This window comes from Sorghum bicolor, chromosome 3 (genome assembly GCF_000003195.3).
Source record: "Sorghum bicolor cultivar BTx623 chromosome 3, Sorghum_bicolor_NCBIv3, whole genome shotgun sequence".
Taxonomy (NCBI): Eukaryota; Viridiplantae; Streptophyta; class Magnoliopsida; order Poales; family Poaceae; genus Sorghum; species Sorghum bicolor.
The window spans coordinates 62,984,221-62,999,811 of record NC_012872.2 but is presented as its reverse complement, the minus strand read 5'-3'; the positions used below and the strand labels follow the sequence as shown (position 1 = coordinate 62,999,811).

The window sequence follows — 15,591 nt, the reverse complement described above, 5'->3', positions numbered from 1 at the left end:
ATGGAGGCGGTAGGAGCAGAGGCCCCGGCCAGAGTCATAACGCCCTTCGATTGCATTGCATAGCCATAGTGGTAGTAGTACTATTTGCATATGAGCAGGAGTACATATGACCTACAGCTACAGACATCTCCTGAGCTCCTACAACTATTCACCCACCCACCTGCAAAATGCAGCAGCTACTCCCGTGAAAAGGTGCGGATCTACTTGGCGTGAACCTGGTGTCCTAATCCGATCAAACGAGCCGAGACGAATTTCAGGTCAAAAACCACGTCCGGATGCTCGAAATCACACCGCTAGATTACAAGGCCTGATGACCGATGCGGTTGGGGACTCAGGAGTAATGTGAGACGGGGAGGACGGCACCGTGCAGGTCCAGTCGTGCACTCTTTCCCCGAGACGCTGGCGGGTGGCCTCCTGCTGGGGGAACAGTGGCACCTAAAGCAGCAGCCTGCCGCTGCTGGCCGCTGCGGCCGCGCACGGTGGCCAGTAAGCGCGCAACAGCAGCGCAGAGCGCAGCGCCGTGCCACTCCGCACCAACGCAGCAGCAGCAGCGGCCAGCGGCCCCCGCCTAAAAAAACCCCCGGCGCCCAAGGGCAAAAGGAAACAGCCCATCCAATCCATCCCGAGCTCACCCCGCACCTCTCATCCCCACCTCACCCTCTTCACAAGTTCACATCAGCAGCAGCTCACGAAACAGGAGCGTCATAAAGACATGGGCGTCGCAGGGTAAGCCTCAGACCAGTGACGCAGCGGCAGCGGCCCAGGAAGCAACAGCGACCGGCATCGATCGCGGCAGCCGAGGTGTGGGGGGGAGGGAGGAGGGGAGGAGGAGGGAGGGAGCGGTCGCCGCAGGAGCAGAGCGGCATGGGGTCCTGAGCGACTGACTGATGACTGAGTGACTGACTGAGAAGGAGATGGCTGGAGCGCGACGGCCCCGGAGGCATTAATGGGGTGCTCATCCTCCTCGTCCTCGTCCTCCTCCCCCTGCCCCTCCTCGCTTCCTCCCCGCCGGGTCGCGGTCGGCTCCGCCTTTTAACCGGCTTGTCCTGGAGCGGGGCGAGCGGCGAACCGCACGGGCGCTCTAACCGCGGGGCGCCGGAACACGAACCGGAACCCTAGTGGTGGTGGCGCGCCCCATGGGAATCGATCTCAACATGGTGGGCGGCGAGGGCCACGATCGCCGCCCGCCGCCGCCGGTGAGCCGGGAGCTGTGGCACGCGTGCGCGGGGCCCGTGGTCGCGCTACCGCGGCGGGGGAGCCTGGTCGTGTACCTGCCGCAGGGCCACCTAGCCGCGGCGGGCGGCGGGGACGTCGCTGCGGACCTGCCGCCGCACGTGGTGTGCCGCGTCGCGGATGTCGAGCTATGCGTGAGTGCAGCAGTACTTGCCACATCTGGTCTGTTTTGGGGGCGCGGCTGTATTGAGGCTCCATTGTCTTGATGACGAGGCTCGCATGGCTGTGTGTGCAGGCGGATGCGGCGACGGACGAGGTGTACGCGCGGCTGGCGCTGGTTGCGGAAGGCGAGGTAAAAATGTCCTTAAAAAAATCACCCGATTGGATTCGCATGTTCATGGGGACGCTGAGGTTCATGTTCCCCGTGTTTGGAGAAGATTTTTGGGTTGATATGTGTGTCAACCCTGTTTCCTTTTCTGTTGGCAGTGTCCAGTGTGGTGTAAGCGTTTGTACGGTGTGCGTCCGTGTAAGCTTTTAGATTTGGCTGCTCAGGTTGGTATGGGAATGGGGAGGCGCAGATAAATTGAAATAGACATTTTTAGTTCTAGTTGTAATTGAGCTACTAGGTTGGAATAGGCATACTACTATTGGCATACTATTTCAGTACCTAGTGAATCATTGTAGCAAGAAATATGGGCGGAATGTGGGATTTTTCCTGAGAGATGAAAAAGAGCACTTTCCATATGAAACAATACCGTTTCTCTTGTCTTGTTTAATGCATGAACCACAAATCTTAATGCCTCAGGCATTTGGGAGAAATCTGCACGGCGGCGGAGCTGAAGGGGACGATGACATGGAGGATTTGGATGCTGAAAGGAAGTCCCGGATGTTGCACATGTTCTGCAAAACGCTTACAGCCTCTGACACAAGCACGCATGGAGGGTTCTCTGTTCCTCGCCGTGCTGCTGAGGACTGTTTCCCGCCTCTGGTGATACTGATGATCTTTTGAGCCATTTCTCTTGAAACTGCGCTGTGTCTTGTGCTTCAGTGCTAATCACATTTAGTTGCTGTATTTCATAGGATTATAATCAGCTCAGGCCTTCTCAAGAGCTGGTTGCCAAGGATTTGCATGGAACTAAATGGAAGTTTCGTCATATATATAGGGGTGAGATCAATTTTACTTGACAAGGAGTGAATGATGCCCTTTTTAAAATGTATTTACTAAGTTTCAAATGAATGTTTGGTATGACATCAATGTTGCTTCCATATTATTTTGTATACATAGGCAATTAAAGATTTCCTATTTTCTTATTTTGTATACATCTGTTAAATGTAACGTAAATGTTGTATGAATATTTTGATCACCAATATGAAACATGTAGCTGTTGTAGCTTCAAAGCTTTCGATTTCCTATTTTCTTGTTTTGGCATTGGCCAAATCTTCTTGATGTGAATTCTGTTTCACATTATGTTCTTTTGTGTTTTATAACTTCTGTTGTGTGTGTGTGTGTGCGCACACACTTGTGTTGTTCGTGCGCGCGTGCATATGTGCGTGACATGAAATATTGATATGTTCCTGGAATATTGTGTGCACTGCGAATAGCCAAAGATTACATTCAATATGTTGTTTATTACTCCCTCTGTCAAACAATCTTAAGTTTGACTAGATTTAGAAAAGATATTATCTACATTTGGATCTTCAATTAGATTTATTATGAAAATATATTCAATGATTAATCTAGTGATACTTATGATACATCATAAATATCATACATTTTTTTATATATTTGGTCAAAACTTAGATCATTTGACTCCTCGGGAAGCAAGACTTCCATTATTTTTGGGGCGGAGGGAGTACAAGAATTAGTATCTTTGAAATAATGGTCCAGCTGATATTGGTGTTGCTTGAGTTGCTTTGGTCATCTATTATGAAATCTGAATTATTATTATGATGGAAGTGCTGTTATTTTCTTCAAGTTCAAGCAAGTGATGAATTTGCTTTGCATTCCAGGTCAGCCTCGTAGGCATCTCTTGACTACTGGATGGAGTTCATTTGTCAATAAAAAGAAACTGGTTTCAGGGGATGCTGTGTTATTTCTCCGGTAAGCAGATGAACCATGTGGTAGCCATAGGTGCATTGTGTATCTTTATTAAGCAAGTTTCTTCTTTTTTAATATTTGTAGAGGTGATGATGGTGAACTAAGGCTTGGTGTACGGAGAGCCATTCAGCTTAAAAATGAGGCCCTTTTTGAAGATTTCAGTAGTGACAGTACAAAGCGGCATACATTGTCGGCTGTAGCTGATTCCTTGAAGCACAGAAGTGTTTTTCACATTTCTTACAATCCAAGGTGAAAATACATTATTCATTTTTATACTGTCAATGACTTTAGATCAAACATGTAGTCCTGAATTGCTACAATTCGGCACGTTGATAAGATGGCATACTGCAAGAAGTTCAACAGTTAAAAGTTAAGCAGTGATTGTGCTTGAAACTTAAACTTTGATATGCTGGGCAACTTTCTTACTCTCCTGGGAGGATTTCCCCCACAGTTTTTGGGTCAAAAAAATCCGAACCTGAAACCTTTTTTGGACATACATATATAATAGAAATATAATTTGTTGCCAAAGTTACTCCACGATATAGTTTTTTTTTAATTTATGCTAGTATGTAACAAAATATCAGTCGAAATCCTTGTAAAAACAAGACATGTTTCAATACCTGCCGAGTAAAGCTGTGTGGGTTTAGAATAAAATAATAAAAGATCATCTGACTCGTTTCAATTTGAATTCTTTCTCTGCAGAGCTACTGCTTCAGAATATATTATTCCATACCATAAGTTCCTGAAGAGCCTCAATCATCCAGTCTGTGTTGGAGCAAGGATCAACTTTCAGTGCCATAATGAAGATGTTAGTGAAAGGTCTGTTTCTTCTCAATTCAACTTTATTTTTGTTGTATGCATTTGTTTCCTGTTTCTTATGTTTTATGTTTTTTAGGCGATCTGGAATGGTTGTTCGCATTAGTGAAATAGATCCCATGAAATGGCCTGGCTCGAAGTGGAGAAGCCTGCTGGTATGCATTTCAGCTTATTTTGTTAAGCTCTAGTCTGAATGTTATCATTGCCAGTTCCTGGTCTCCTGGGAAGCTTTTGTAAATGTATATTCTTTTGAAGATTGTTTGGATTCTGGTAAAAAATGTTGTTTTAGTGCAGTCTTGTGTTAAGGGAGCTAAGGAAGGAGAATGCTAACCAAATTAACATTCCAGCCGCCCGCCCAACAACCCTGACCAATAAAGCAGGGACTTGGCATATAACCCCTTACCCCTACCACAAGAGAGATGCAACAGCAGAGACAATACTAGTGTCATACTGTTGTTAACTTGTTATTATTTGCTTTATGATGGTTATATTTGACCTGTTGGAAATAATCTCGCATGATGCATGCTGTGCTAACTCTTCCGATTCTTTGTACCAAGGTAAAGTCACAAATACACTGTAACCCTAACTGTAGCAAGCTTATGAGGAGATTTGAATCATACCACCAGCCTGAACGTCCAAATTTCTTGACCTTGCAAGACCCTGGGCAAGCTTTATGAGGGCTTCTCTGGATACTGAAAATTTTGCTAACACGTGATATTCCTAGTAACTTGGAATTGTTTTATGTTTTGACCTTGAGTTCAAGCATTTCTTCTTATAAAAAAAAGGTTCAAGTATTTCTTGACTATCAAATTATAATGATGAAGATTTCTACCATTTTGCAAGAACTGATGATGTTTGACTTGTTTTCCTTTGGAAATGAGAGATATTATATGCCATTTCACTTATGATAATCAAATTATAACTATCTGTTCATGATGAACTGCACTATTAATATCTGGTTGCTAAAGTGTTGCCTTTTTATACAGGTAAGATGGGAGGATGGTGCTGAATGTAACGGCCAAGATAGAGTATCTCCATGGGAGATCGAGGTAGCTGGTGGTTCTGTCTCTGTTGCTCATTCTCTGTCCGCATCTAGTTCTAAAAGAACCAAGTTGTGTGCTCAGGGAAATTTGGACGTTCCAACAATGTGTAAGCTCTCATAGCACAAGACTAATGCCTGTACATATGTATGCTATCCTTTAACCTCTATGCTAATTGACTGTCACATTAGATGTTACAGGGAATGGTTGTACTGACTCCGTGGAAACTGGAAAGTTACCCAGGGTCTTGCAAGGTCAAGAATTGATGGGTTTTAGGACTCGTCATGTTCCGTGTGCTCCTCAAACTGCTGAGGCTGCAAAACTTCAATCTTCTGATGCTAGTAGGTTTCTTAGTAATGCACGTGACTGCGCATTGAGTGCTCCAACAAGCAGACTCGCAGTGCATAACTCTGGTTTTACCTACCAATCTGTAGGCTTCAATGAATCTATTGGATTCTCAGAGGTCTTGCAAGGTCAAGAAATTTCTCGGGCAGTTCCTATGTTCCAAGGAATGATGTCTGAGGCTTGTTCACTGAAAGGCGGATATGGGCTACATAGTTATATGCATACCCCAGTTGCTGTTAATGGATTATCAGCCCCAGCTCAAGAATGTTGTCTGACACTATCTACTCCGCCAGGAGCACAAGTGCCCTCTCTCTACCCTGATAATATTTTTAACCGAACTGTGGTTCCGCAGCTTGGACTGGCAAGCAAGTTTGGTGGTGGAGGTACAAATGGCCAGCAGTCTGGCCCATTTGATAGGCGGAGGGAAATTTGGACCAAGCCACAGCATGAAACACCTGATCAAATGAACTTGGATCAGTTTGAGACTAGAAGAGCTTCAGCACCTGGAGATGCTGGTAAGCTTGGGTCTGGTGGAGGGGAGGTTCGCAAAACTAGCTGCAGACTTTTTGGTTTCTCCTTGACTGAGAAGATCTTGCCAGCAGATGATGATGGCGTCAAGGAAGTGAGCTATGAGCCTGAGTGCCAGAACCCACGGATGCTGGATCTGTTTGGGTACAACTGCTCAACCCCGAGTGCTGCTCTTCCGGCTCTGTGTGCTGCCCCCATTGGAATGTGATGCTACTTCAATAAGGTTGCCGAGTATTTCCATGTATTCTTAGAAGTTTTACTTTCCCAGTACCCCAGTGTACTTCATAAGCTGCCTTTTGACATCATTCCCTCTATTGGTCTGCCTCAAGCTAAGCAGTCATTTGCACAAATAAACGAAGGATTGTTGGTGAACCACTCCTCGCCTGGCCTCACCCTGCCATGCAAGCTATTGTGGTTAGTCTCAGGATATCCAGAGACACTGCATTGTAACTTATGTGGCTGATCCTTCAGAACTGTAGTGCTATTTGCTTTAAAAGTACTTGGCTCGCAGATTTTAGATTCATGGGAAGGTTTGTCAGCTTTAATGTACCGTCTATGTATCTTTAAATCAGCTCCTGACTTTTTTTAGCTCTCACAATCACAAGCCCTGGTTGCAGTCGCCTAGGCCGTGTGATTGTATCAGATGTAAGGCAAATGCTATGTTTTAAGCTCTGTTGCTTATGGATCTTTATTCTGGTGGATTGTGTGTGAATACTCTGTTCTTCATTGCATGCAAGTTATGTCTTCTGTTGGCTTGGTAGGAGACTCTGATTTTGTAAAAATAAGTCATTTAGATTTTTATTGGTCAATTCAAGTGGATTATGAAGTTTTGAGATTTTGGAAATACACTCAACGGATGATCCCGCTGTGTCACCGTAGCATTCATTGGCGTTTCAGCGGCTAGTTTACAGTGGCATAATTATTGGAGTACCACTTAAAGCAGGGTAACTGTGCAATTGTCTGATTTAACATTTTTCTAACCACTAGATCATACGGTGTTAGGAATAAATCCAGGAACTGTCGAATTCAATGTTTCCTAAGTCCTTATGTTGAACCTTTGGGGGGTTTTGAGGTACGTAGTGCAAGAATTTCCTTCTGTTTAACTTCTGGGCTTCTTTGAGCTATCTAGTGCAAGAATTTCACAAATGAGTATCTTATCAAGTCTATGCTCGACTACGCCAAGCTACTAGCTTTTACCTCCTTAGTATTGTCAAAAGATTGAAAGCTACTCCCTCATTCTAAATTGTCTAGATACGTAGCATGTATCTAGAAAAGCTAAAACGATTTGCAATTTAAGATGGAGAGTAATTCACAAAAAAGGACAGAAAGCTAGAGACCTATACTACTATAAGTGTCCTTCATCTCCTTGTGCCATTTAGATTTAGAAGATCCTCTGTCTTGACAACCATATATCTCGTTGTGACTTAACTTTCAATGTCCTTTCGAACAACTTTGCCGGTCGTAATGGTACAGTTTTGATTAATGGTTAAAATACTTACCACTTATCTAAGACCCTATTTGATACCTATAGATGTATAATAGCTATCTTCTAATAGTTATCTCTTTTGTATCTAAACATGTGCAACTAATAAAATAGCTAATTGTTAGCTGGACCAATAGATAATAACTTTCTCACTAGTTGAACCAAATAAGATAATAACAACTAATATTTATCTTAGTAGCATTTTTCATTAGATGTGCATCAAAACAACCTCCAGCTACTAAGTAGCTAATAGATATGAGCTATTAGCTAACTATTAGCAGATAATGAATCAAAACAGAGCTTAAGGACCTAGATGCTTGTAAAGTGCATTAGTAAAATAAGTCCACAACAAGGCCTACATGCTACAGGAGTGGTAGGTAATAGTATGGCATGTAAGCATGCGCTGGAAGCCGCCGAGCATTTTGGCATCTCCCAAGTAGAGCTTGAAACAGATTCGTCCCAGCTGCGAGAAGCTTTCACGTCGGACCAGAGATCTCTTCATTGGTGGTGGCCTCTTCACTGATATTCATAGTCTCCTTCAGGAAAATTTCAACTGTAGTCGGGTGTATAATGTTCCTAGATCTTGTAATTCGTCCGCGCATGAACTTGCTAGTATGGGTATGAGTTGGGACCCAGGCCAGTCATGGATATGGACTGACCCCCTCCCTAAATTTGTAAATGTTTTTGTTGCTCACGATTTGGCTGAGCATGCGTCTGTTAATGAAGCCGTAGAGCCGAGGTGGGTATAAAAAAAAGGTAAGAGTATCCCCATATCTCTAGTAGAATCACTTCACCGCTAATAGTGTCGTCAAAGAGAATTTGCCCTGAGGCTTGTCTACTTTCACTGCTGCAGGACCGGTCTTTTGTCCCGTTCGAAAACCACCTTTAGTTTCGGGTGGCGGGCTGGGACTAAGGGGTCGGAACTAAAAGTTCCACCTTTAGTTCCGGCTCGCCGGCCCGGGACTAAAGGGAGACCTTTAGTCCCGGTTGGTACATCGACGAAAGGTCTGTTCTCTAGTGACTAAAGGTCTGGTGTTGAGACCTTTAGTCCCGGTTGGTACATCTAAAAATGTCAAGACTAAAGCTTATTTGGCACATCGACGAAAGGTCTGTTCTCTAGTAGTGTTTTGGGAGTTTATATCGATATAAATACCTTTATACTTGATGACTTTCTGTCGTTGAAGCTTAAGGGAGTATCGTCATACTCGTACATATTTTAGAGCTTCAGCCACCTAAGTGTTGCTATTGGAGATTAGGATAGATCATGCAATATTGTGGACTTTAGAGGATGTTTGGTTTTCTGCCGTAGATTGCCACATCTAAGTGTGACACGCCATGCGATAAAATGTTAATGTTTGTTTCAAGCAAAGCTGCACCAGCCACAATTCTTTTTTCACAAAACTCAAATTATACAGTGAGAAACGAAAACTATCAAATCTTGTCAAGGAATAAACTAGATCAACTAAATAATTGATAGAGAGTATCTCAAAACAAACAATAGTTTATTCTGGCCAAAGTTGGAGGGAGAGGCGATCTAATTCATAAAAATGAAGTGAATAAAATTCAAAATAAAATAGGGAATCATTAATAATTGCTGCATGACCATGCATCATCTTGGTAAGGAAAGACTGTGAACACATATACGGGATTTTTTTTCGGTCAAATGCCTAAATGAAAGCCAAAACACGATGAGGAGTAAACATCGCATAATTGTGGGGGAGGAATTTCTTTTAAGCTATTGTGGGGGAGGAGGACTATGTAAGGTTGAGGAAGGGATTGTGAAAATAAAAGCTAAAAAGGTGGACAAAGGAGATCATGCTTGATTGTGTTGTGATTGACACATGCATAGGGATGACACACAAGGGTGGGTATGTATGGACATGCATGTTTGGGCGTCTAAATTAGGTGTAGAGAAACATTTTTACAAATGTGGCTATGACAGTGTAATAACTAATAAGGGTGATGCTATATTCTAGGGGCCTAAAAATTTTGCTTCGTTCAGACAACAAAGCTCATCTGTTCGATCTTCATCCAATGGCCAAGACATGTTCTTCTTCCTGCTGACATGCTCTCTTGTTCACTGTCTTCCCAAAGCGCGCGATCCCATCGCTGTCGCCGCCCATCACCCCGCCACGACGCGTTAGGGTCTCGCCGTCGGAGGTCCGCCGAGACCCTACCGTGCCGGTGGCAACCTTTCCTCTTCCCCTCTACCCCCCTCCCTCCCAACGCTGCTTTCTTCTCCAACTCCTATAAGAACGACCATGACACCCCCACCCTGTGACCTAACCTGAATGCCTCCATCGCTGCTAGGGCCCCAAAAGCCGCCCGATTGCCGTTCCCACTGTATAGCCAGCCTACCTCCCCAAAACTCCTTCTATACTCGCCAGCTTTAGAGAAGAAAGAGGGGGAGAGTTCGGAGAGAGAGGACACAAAACTTACCTGACGTCGGCGAGGTCTCGTCGGAACCCTAGCCACGAGCTCAGACTCTGGTCGAGCGCATGGGTTGAGAGGGAGGATCCGGGACGAAATGTGTGGGAAGCATGCGTGTGTGGGGTGCGAGCGCCGTCGCCTAAACAACTAGCAAATCTCAGTCGACTGAGACATAGGAAGTGTGATGTAATAAACTTCAACATTCAAAACCTGTCAAGTGAGTCCATCGTGGGGCATAGGTTTTGGTCAGGTGAAAACAACCTAATAAAAGACTCTCCATCTTTATAGTACTCCTATTAGACTGGTAAGCTAACATGAAACGGAATACGAGCTTGCGAAAAAAAAGACTTGAAACAAGTGTGGCAGCAATTTAATGGGAGTAAATTTTAGGTAGGAACCATTGAGGGAAAAAAATAACGGAACGAACCTGAAGGTTTTTAAGAAAAAAAATGGTTTGGTATCAAAGTTGATCTTATCACATCACGGATCATTGGTATATATAAGAATTTTTTTTTTATAAAGGTAGAATATGACACAGACGAAAATCTATTACCATTGCGTTCAGATTACACGAAGAACAGTGTGATTGTCCGTTTGTCCTAAGGCCTTGTTTAGTTTCGAAAATTTTTGGGAAATGGACACTGTAGCAATTTCGTTTGTATTTGACAAATATTGTCCAATCATGGACTAACTAGACTCAAAAGATTCGTCTCGTCAATTTCGACCAAACTGTGCAATTAGTTTTTATTTTCGTTTATATTTAATACTCCATGCATACGTTTAAAGATTCGATGTGACGGAGAATGTGAAAAATTTTACAAAATTTTATGGGAAGTAAACAAGGCCTAAGAAAATCAAGGGTAGACCTCGATCACAGACCGGATCCCGAGGAGGGCAACGATTTTGTAGCCGCTGAAGCCTGCGTCTTGGAAGATCCTGCGCCACTCACGTTCGTCCCGCTCGGGGCTCCCCACCACCCCCATCATCATCACGTCCCACAGCAGCTGCGTCTCCGTGGCCTTCTCGTCTGCCGGGCTCGATCCCACAACCAGGTCCATCACGATCACCCTGCCGCCGTCCTCCCTCGAAGGGATTGCCTCCCTGCATCGCCGCAGCAAACGCACGCAGTTCTCGTCGTCCCATCCATGGAGGATCCACTGCACAACAAGTACACAGCAACCGCGCGCAATGTCATTCTTCATCAGTTTCACACAAGGCAAAGGAGACGGCGCACGCGATGTGCGCGCCGGCAGACCTTGAGGAGGACGGCGTCGGCCTTGGGGACATGCTCGAACATGTCCCCGGCGACGAACTCCACGCCGCCAAGTTCGCCTGTCGGGACGGCGGCAACCACGTGCGGCAGCTCCAGGACGCTGCACCTGATGTGCGGGAACGCGTTGGCGATGGCCCTGGCGGCGCCGCCTGACCCGCCGCCGACGTCGACCAGCGAAGCGAGGCCCCGGAACACGTCGCTGTGGCCGCGCACGAGCACGTCCATCACGAACCGGCCGTCGCACGCCATGGCGTCGTGGAACGCCGCTCGGAACTCCCGGTCGTCCTTGGCCACCGCCCAGAGGTCGCGCCCGTGCGCGGACTCGAACGGGACGCGCGCCGCGGCGTTAGCGGCGTCCGCGGCGCGGAACCAGGACGCCAGGGACATGGACGGCGACACGATGACGGGGTGCAGCATGGCCAGCGCGAACGGCGAGAGGCCGCCCTGCCCACCACCGGCACCGGGCGTGGCCGTCGAGACGAGGAGGCGCGACAGCGGGGTCAGTCCATAGGTGGCAGCGGCGGCGTCGAAGACAAAGAACCCGGCTATATCCCCGATCTCGAAAAAAAAAACAAAGAACCCGGCGTGCGCGAGCAGCCGCATGAGGCGGCGCAGATACGGCGCTCTGGGCAGCGGCAGGGAGAGCGCCGCGACAAGCTCCGGGACCGATGCGGCGCCACCGAGGCGGTTGACGGCGTCGGGGATGCCCAGCTCGACGGCGCATCGGAGGGACATGGATCTGGTGTACGCGAAGACGTGGTTCCAGAGCTCGGCCTGCGCCTGCATGAGCTCGTCGCCGGTGGTGAGGCCCCTGTCGCGGCTGGTGTCCATGGATTGCTAACTTGGAGATTTGGTGCACTTTGCAACTTGCAAGAACTAGCTAGTAGGGGTATTTGGGTTTGAGCTTTGAGGTCAACAGAAACGGTGTCCGTGTATTTTATCGTAGTGTCACGTTTGTACTCGTTGAAAGGCTCCTAGATTCTTTGTGCCTACTCACAGGCGTTCCACGGAAGACGAAGAATGGTGTGGTTGTCGTTTTCGGCCTTGTTTAGATGTGGAATTTTTTTGATTTTGCTACCGTATCACTTTTATTTATTTGTGGTAAATATTGTCTAATCATGACTAACTAGAATCAAAAGATTCGTCTTGTGATTTATTATACAATTAGTTTTTGTTTTGATCTATATTTAATGCTTCATACATGTGCCGCAAGATTTGATGTGATGAAAAATCTTGAAAACTTTTTGATTTTTGAGTTGAACTAAACAAGGCCTTCGTCTTGCAAATACTAGTAGAAGTAATCACTAATCAGTAGCCAGCGGAATCAGCTCGCACTCTAATTTATTACTGATAGCATCTAGTTATACGCAAATTGTAATGTGGTAGATCTTTTTCAATATGCAATCGGGTCAAAACTAACAGGCTATGCGAAGTTCCCTATAGATGCACTGATGAAGTGAGCTTGATTAGTTTCCTCGAGTACCGTTGAATTCATTGTTCGGTTAGCTGGACTTTAGCCTATTTTATATTAGATCTCAAGACTAAGCTAAAGTGCTTTAAAGTTTTAGAGCTCTAAAATTTAGAGTAGGGTATCCAAACATATCGTTATTCTTTGGCAATATGTAAATTAAATACCCATGATGAATGTATAAGCATCTACACTGCAAAATGGAAACAAGGTCCCGGTGATAAACTAATGTTACTTTTCTAGCTTCTCTTCTGTTCAATCGTTTGGTAGGGGAAAATTCTTATAAAATGAGATCATTTTGGACGATGAATCAAAATTACTTTGTATGATCCTTTGACTAATACATTAGAAAGTCTATCTTTTCTTAAAGATTATATAAATAAAAATATGTTTAAAAATTCTGAATTTTGTGCGCTGAACAATTTTTTGCATATGCATGTATAGATGAAATGGAATTAGTCGAAACCATCTCCCACCTTTTTGCATCATGTACGGATGAAGAAACGGGACTTAGGTTTAGGTGCATCCAAACTAAAGGCTTTGTTTAGATGCACCTAAAATTTCAAAAAAATTACAAGATTTTCATTATATCGAATCTTTGAACAGAATATTAAATATAGATAAAAGAATTACTAATTACACAGTTTGGCTGTAATTTGCGAAACGAATCTTTTAAAGTTAGTCTATAGTTAGACAATAATTGTCAAATACAAACGAAAGTACTACAGCGTCAAATTTTAAAGACTTTTGGCATCTAAACAAGGTCTAATACTACTTCAAAAGATTCATTATATTGATGCTTGCAATGTGCACGAAGACCTGTGTAACATGTATTCAATTTCTAAGGGAGCAAAATGGAACTTCGTGATTCTTTAGGGACGTATTTAGAAGTATTTCCAAGATAAACGACTACTACACTTGTGATAGTCAAAGATAGTTTTTATAAGGGGAAGAACAGGAAACGATTTCGAGGAAAACCTCACCTGCGTGGCCGCGGCGACAAATTTCCAGCGATGTCAGCGGCGCCGGCTGCTAGCCCATGGTTACGGCCGTCTCCAACTGTGCGGCTCCGCGAAACGGCCTCCTTGGCTTGTAGCATCAGCTCCACCCCTACGCGGCTCTGCATCGGACGACGCTGCTCGGATAGAACTTTGTGAGCCCCCTTATCTCGCCTAAAATCTTCGATTTCTTGACCCAGTTGCTCGAGGTCACGCATGAGTTGACCGATAATGATTCTACTTCGCAGATTTGGTTTTGCCTTTACCCCGTTCTCTCTTGCCCCTTCCAAGTTCGAATAGTATTGGGGAGTAATTTAGTGGTTGGATCAGCGATCTTGCCAGATATGGGATTGACCTGTGCAGACAGCATTTTGTTTGTTGAATACACTACTTGTGTGGGTGACAGCCATCCAATGATCTTATTTAGTGTGACCTTAGTTATATGAAAACCTAGATAGGGTACTTTCATGATTGGGGCCTCGAGGTGGTAAACATGTGACCATAATGCTTGAAATCATCAATTTCTAACACCTATTCAGTTTGAAATCATCAATTTCTAACACCTATTCAGTCGGCTGTACTTTCAAATGTCCATACTCCTGCCCAACCTAGAGTCCCTAACTCCCAATATATCCTCCAGATACATGTAGTTTTTAATGAAGGATTTGATGAACATTGATCCTAGCAGAAAATGTCATGATTAATATTTTCATGAGTGCAATCATGAAATGCATTGCACTAGAAATGAAGAATCAGATGCTATTCTCAGAATGCCTAACATGTCATCTTCAGTGTAGGGATTCAAACCGCAGGTTCCGACTTGAGAAGATCCACGATTGCCCATGTTAAAAGTGGGGAGGCTGATGGATATCCAAAAACTGAGGATCTGGTGGATGAAGATACTCTGCTATCAAATTTAGACAGAGCAATCAAGGAAGAAGATTATGCCCGTGCAGCGAAGATCCGGGATGATCTGCGTATCCTCCATGAGGATGCTAAAGCTTCGCTCCTAGCAGCAAATGCACGGTTCTACAATGCCTTCAAGAATGGAGATATCGCTGCAATGTATTCTATCTGGGCTAAGGGTGACCATGTATATGTTATACATCCTGCTGCAGGTCGGATATCGGGTTATGATGTGGTCATGCAAAGCTGGGAGATGGTTTGCAATGCAGATTATGAGTTTCCACTGAATATTGATCTCAAGAATATAGAGGTTCACATCCGTGGCAACCTTGGTTATGTCACGTGCTTGGAAGTGGTAAAGACCAAAGGAAGAACTTGGGGAAAGCAAATCGCCACCAACATTTTCGAGAAGGTTGATGGCACATGGCTGATGTGCGTGCACCATGCTTCACACATCGAAGAATGAAATGCGCGCGCACTTGGTGAGGAACGAAATGCACACACACTTGGCAGCCTGGGATGGAAATTTTGTCAGGGAGACCACCATGTACAATTCTGAGAAATTTTTGTAGCTTCTGTTTTCAATGTGAATTTTGTTGTCGATGCCTTATTTTTCATAGCTACTAGCATATTTTGCCTGATGCCCGGAAGGACCACGATTGAGTTCACTGGCTGTTTTACAATCATCTAATATTCTGTCTACTTAATCGTAGCCTTGTTGTGCTTTGTGAATCATGGAATAAGGTTTGATGAGATGAGAACCGTCGTTAGAAGACGAGTTTTTAGTGACACTCTGCTGAAGTTTTTTACTGGCGACTTTGGTATTCCTCTGTGGCAGTTAAACTTGTTTATGATTATATCTTGTGACTGGTGTTATCTTGCTCGCTGTTACCTCCAGAAATCTGGGCACCAGGGACGGTATTGGTTCATCCTGGACTAGTTGCCGATTCTGCGCTTAGATTTGTGCAACACCGTTCAAACTTGAGTGACTCCTATTTTAGTGATTTTGTATTAACAATGACTCCTGTAGGCA

General features: G+C 44.8%; 3 protein-coding genes across 6 annotated transcripts; 2 read left to right on the top strand and 1 right to left on the bottom strand.

Moving 5' to 3' along the window:
* Positions 586-6,726, top strand: LOC110433899 (auxin response factor 3-like). 4 transcript variants are annotated; one of them, XM_021456945.1, is made up of 11 exons: positions 586-1,367; positions 1,469-1,525; positions 1,979-2,161; positions 2,254-2,338; positions 3,184-3,274; positions 3,356-3,520; positions 3,974-4,090; positions 4,167-4,242; positions 5,074-5,236; positions 5,319-5,468; positions 5,562-6,726. In XM_021456945.1, exons 1-11 carry the CDS (start codon positions 1,137-1,139, stop codon positions 6,206-6,208), a joined length of 1,965 nt encoding a protein of 654 aa, XP_021312620.1. In that variant the 5' UTR covers positions 586-1,136; the 3' UTR covers positions 6,209-6,726. The 4 variants fall into 4 exon arrangements, with proteins under 4 accessions (XP_021312620.1, XP_021312618.1, XP_021312619.1 ...); XM_021456943.1 differs by having other exon boundaries at positions 5,319-6,223; positions 6,330-6,726; XM_021456944.1 differs by having other exon boundaries at positions 587-1,367; positions 5,328-6,726.
* Positions 10,708-12,276, bottom strand: LOC8075591 (trans-resveratrol di-O-methyltransferase). Its single transcript, XM_002456323.2, has 2 exons — positions 11,169-12,276; positions 10,708-11,070 (listed from the first exon to the last, which is right to left on the bottom strand). The coding sequence occupies exons 1-2, from the start codon at positions 12,015-12,017 to the stop codon at positions 10,768-10,770; spliced, it is 1,152 nt and encodes a 383-aa protein (XP_002456368.2). The 5' UTR covers positions 12,018-12,276; the 3' UTR covers positions 10,708-10,767.
* On the top strand, positions 13,571-15,367 carry LOC8075590. Its single transcript, XM_002458458.2, has 2 exons — positions 13,571-13,807; positions 14,445-15,367. The coding sequence occupies exons 1-2, from the start codon at positions 13,668-13,670 to the stop codon at positions 15,022-15,024; spliced, it is 720 nt and encodes a 239-aa protein (XP_002458503.1). The 5' UTR covers positions 13,571-13,667; the 3' UTR covers positions 15,025-15,367.

Excerpts from the sequence above, each read along its gene's own strand:
- LOC110433899 (XM_021456943.1), top strand. The coding sequence starts at position 1,137 with ATGGGAATCGATCTCAACATGGTGGGCGGCGAGGGCCACGATCGCCGC. Across the intron at positions 2,339-3,183 it reads GTTTCGTCATATATATAGGG|GTCAGCCTCGTAGGCATCTC; the intron begins GTGAGATCAATT and ends TTTGCATTCCAG. Across the intron at positions 3,521-3,973 it reads CACATTTCTTACAATCCAAG|AGCTACTGCTTCAGAATATA; the intron begins GTGAAAATACAT and ends CTTTCTCTGCAG.
- LOC8075591 (XM_002456323.2), bottom strand. The coding sequence starts at position 12,017 with ATGGACACCAGCCGCGACAGGGGCCTCACCACCGGCGACGAGCTCATG. Across the intron at positions 11,071-11,168 it reads CCGACGCCGTCCTCCTCAAG|TGGATCCTCCATGGATGGGA; the intron begins GTCTGCCGGCGC and ends CTTGTTGTGCAG.
- LOC8075590 (XM_002458458.2), top strand. The coding sequence starts at position 13,668 with ATGTCAGCGGCGCCGGCTGCTAGCCCATGGTTACGGCCGTCTCCAACT. Across the intron at positions 13,808-14,444 it reads CGCTGCTCGGATAGAACTTT|TGTAGGGATTCAAACCGCAG; the intron begins GTGAGCCCCCTT and ends TGTCATCTTCAG.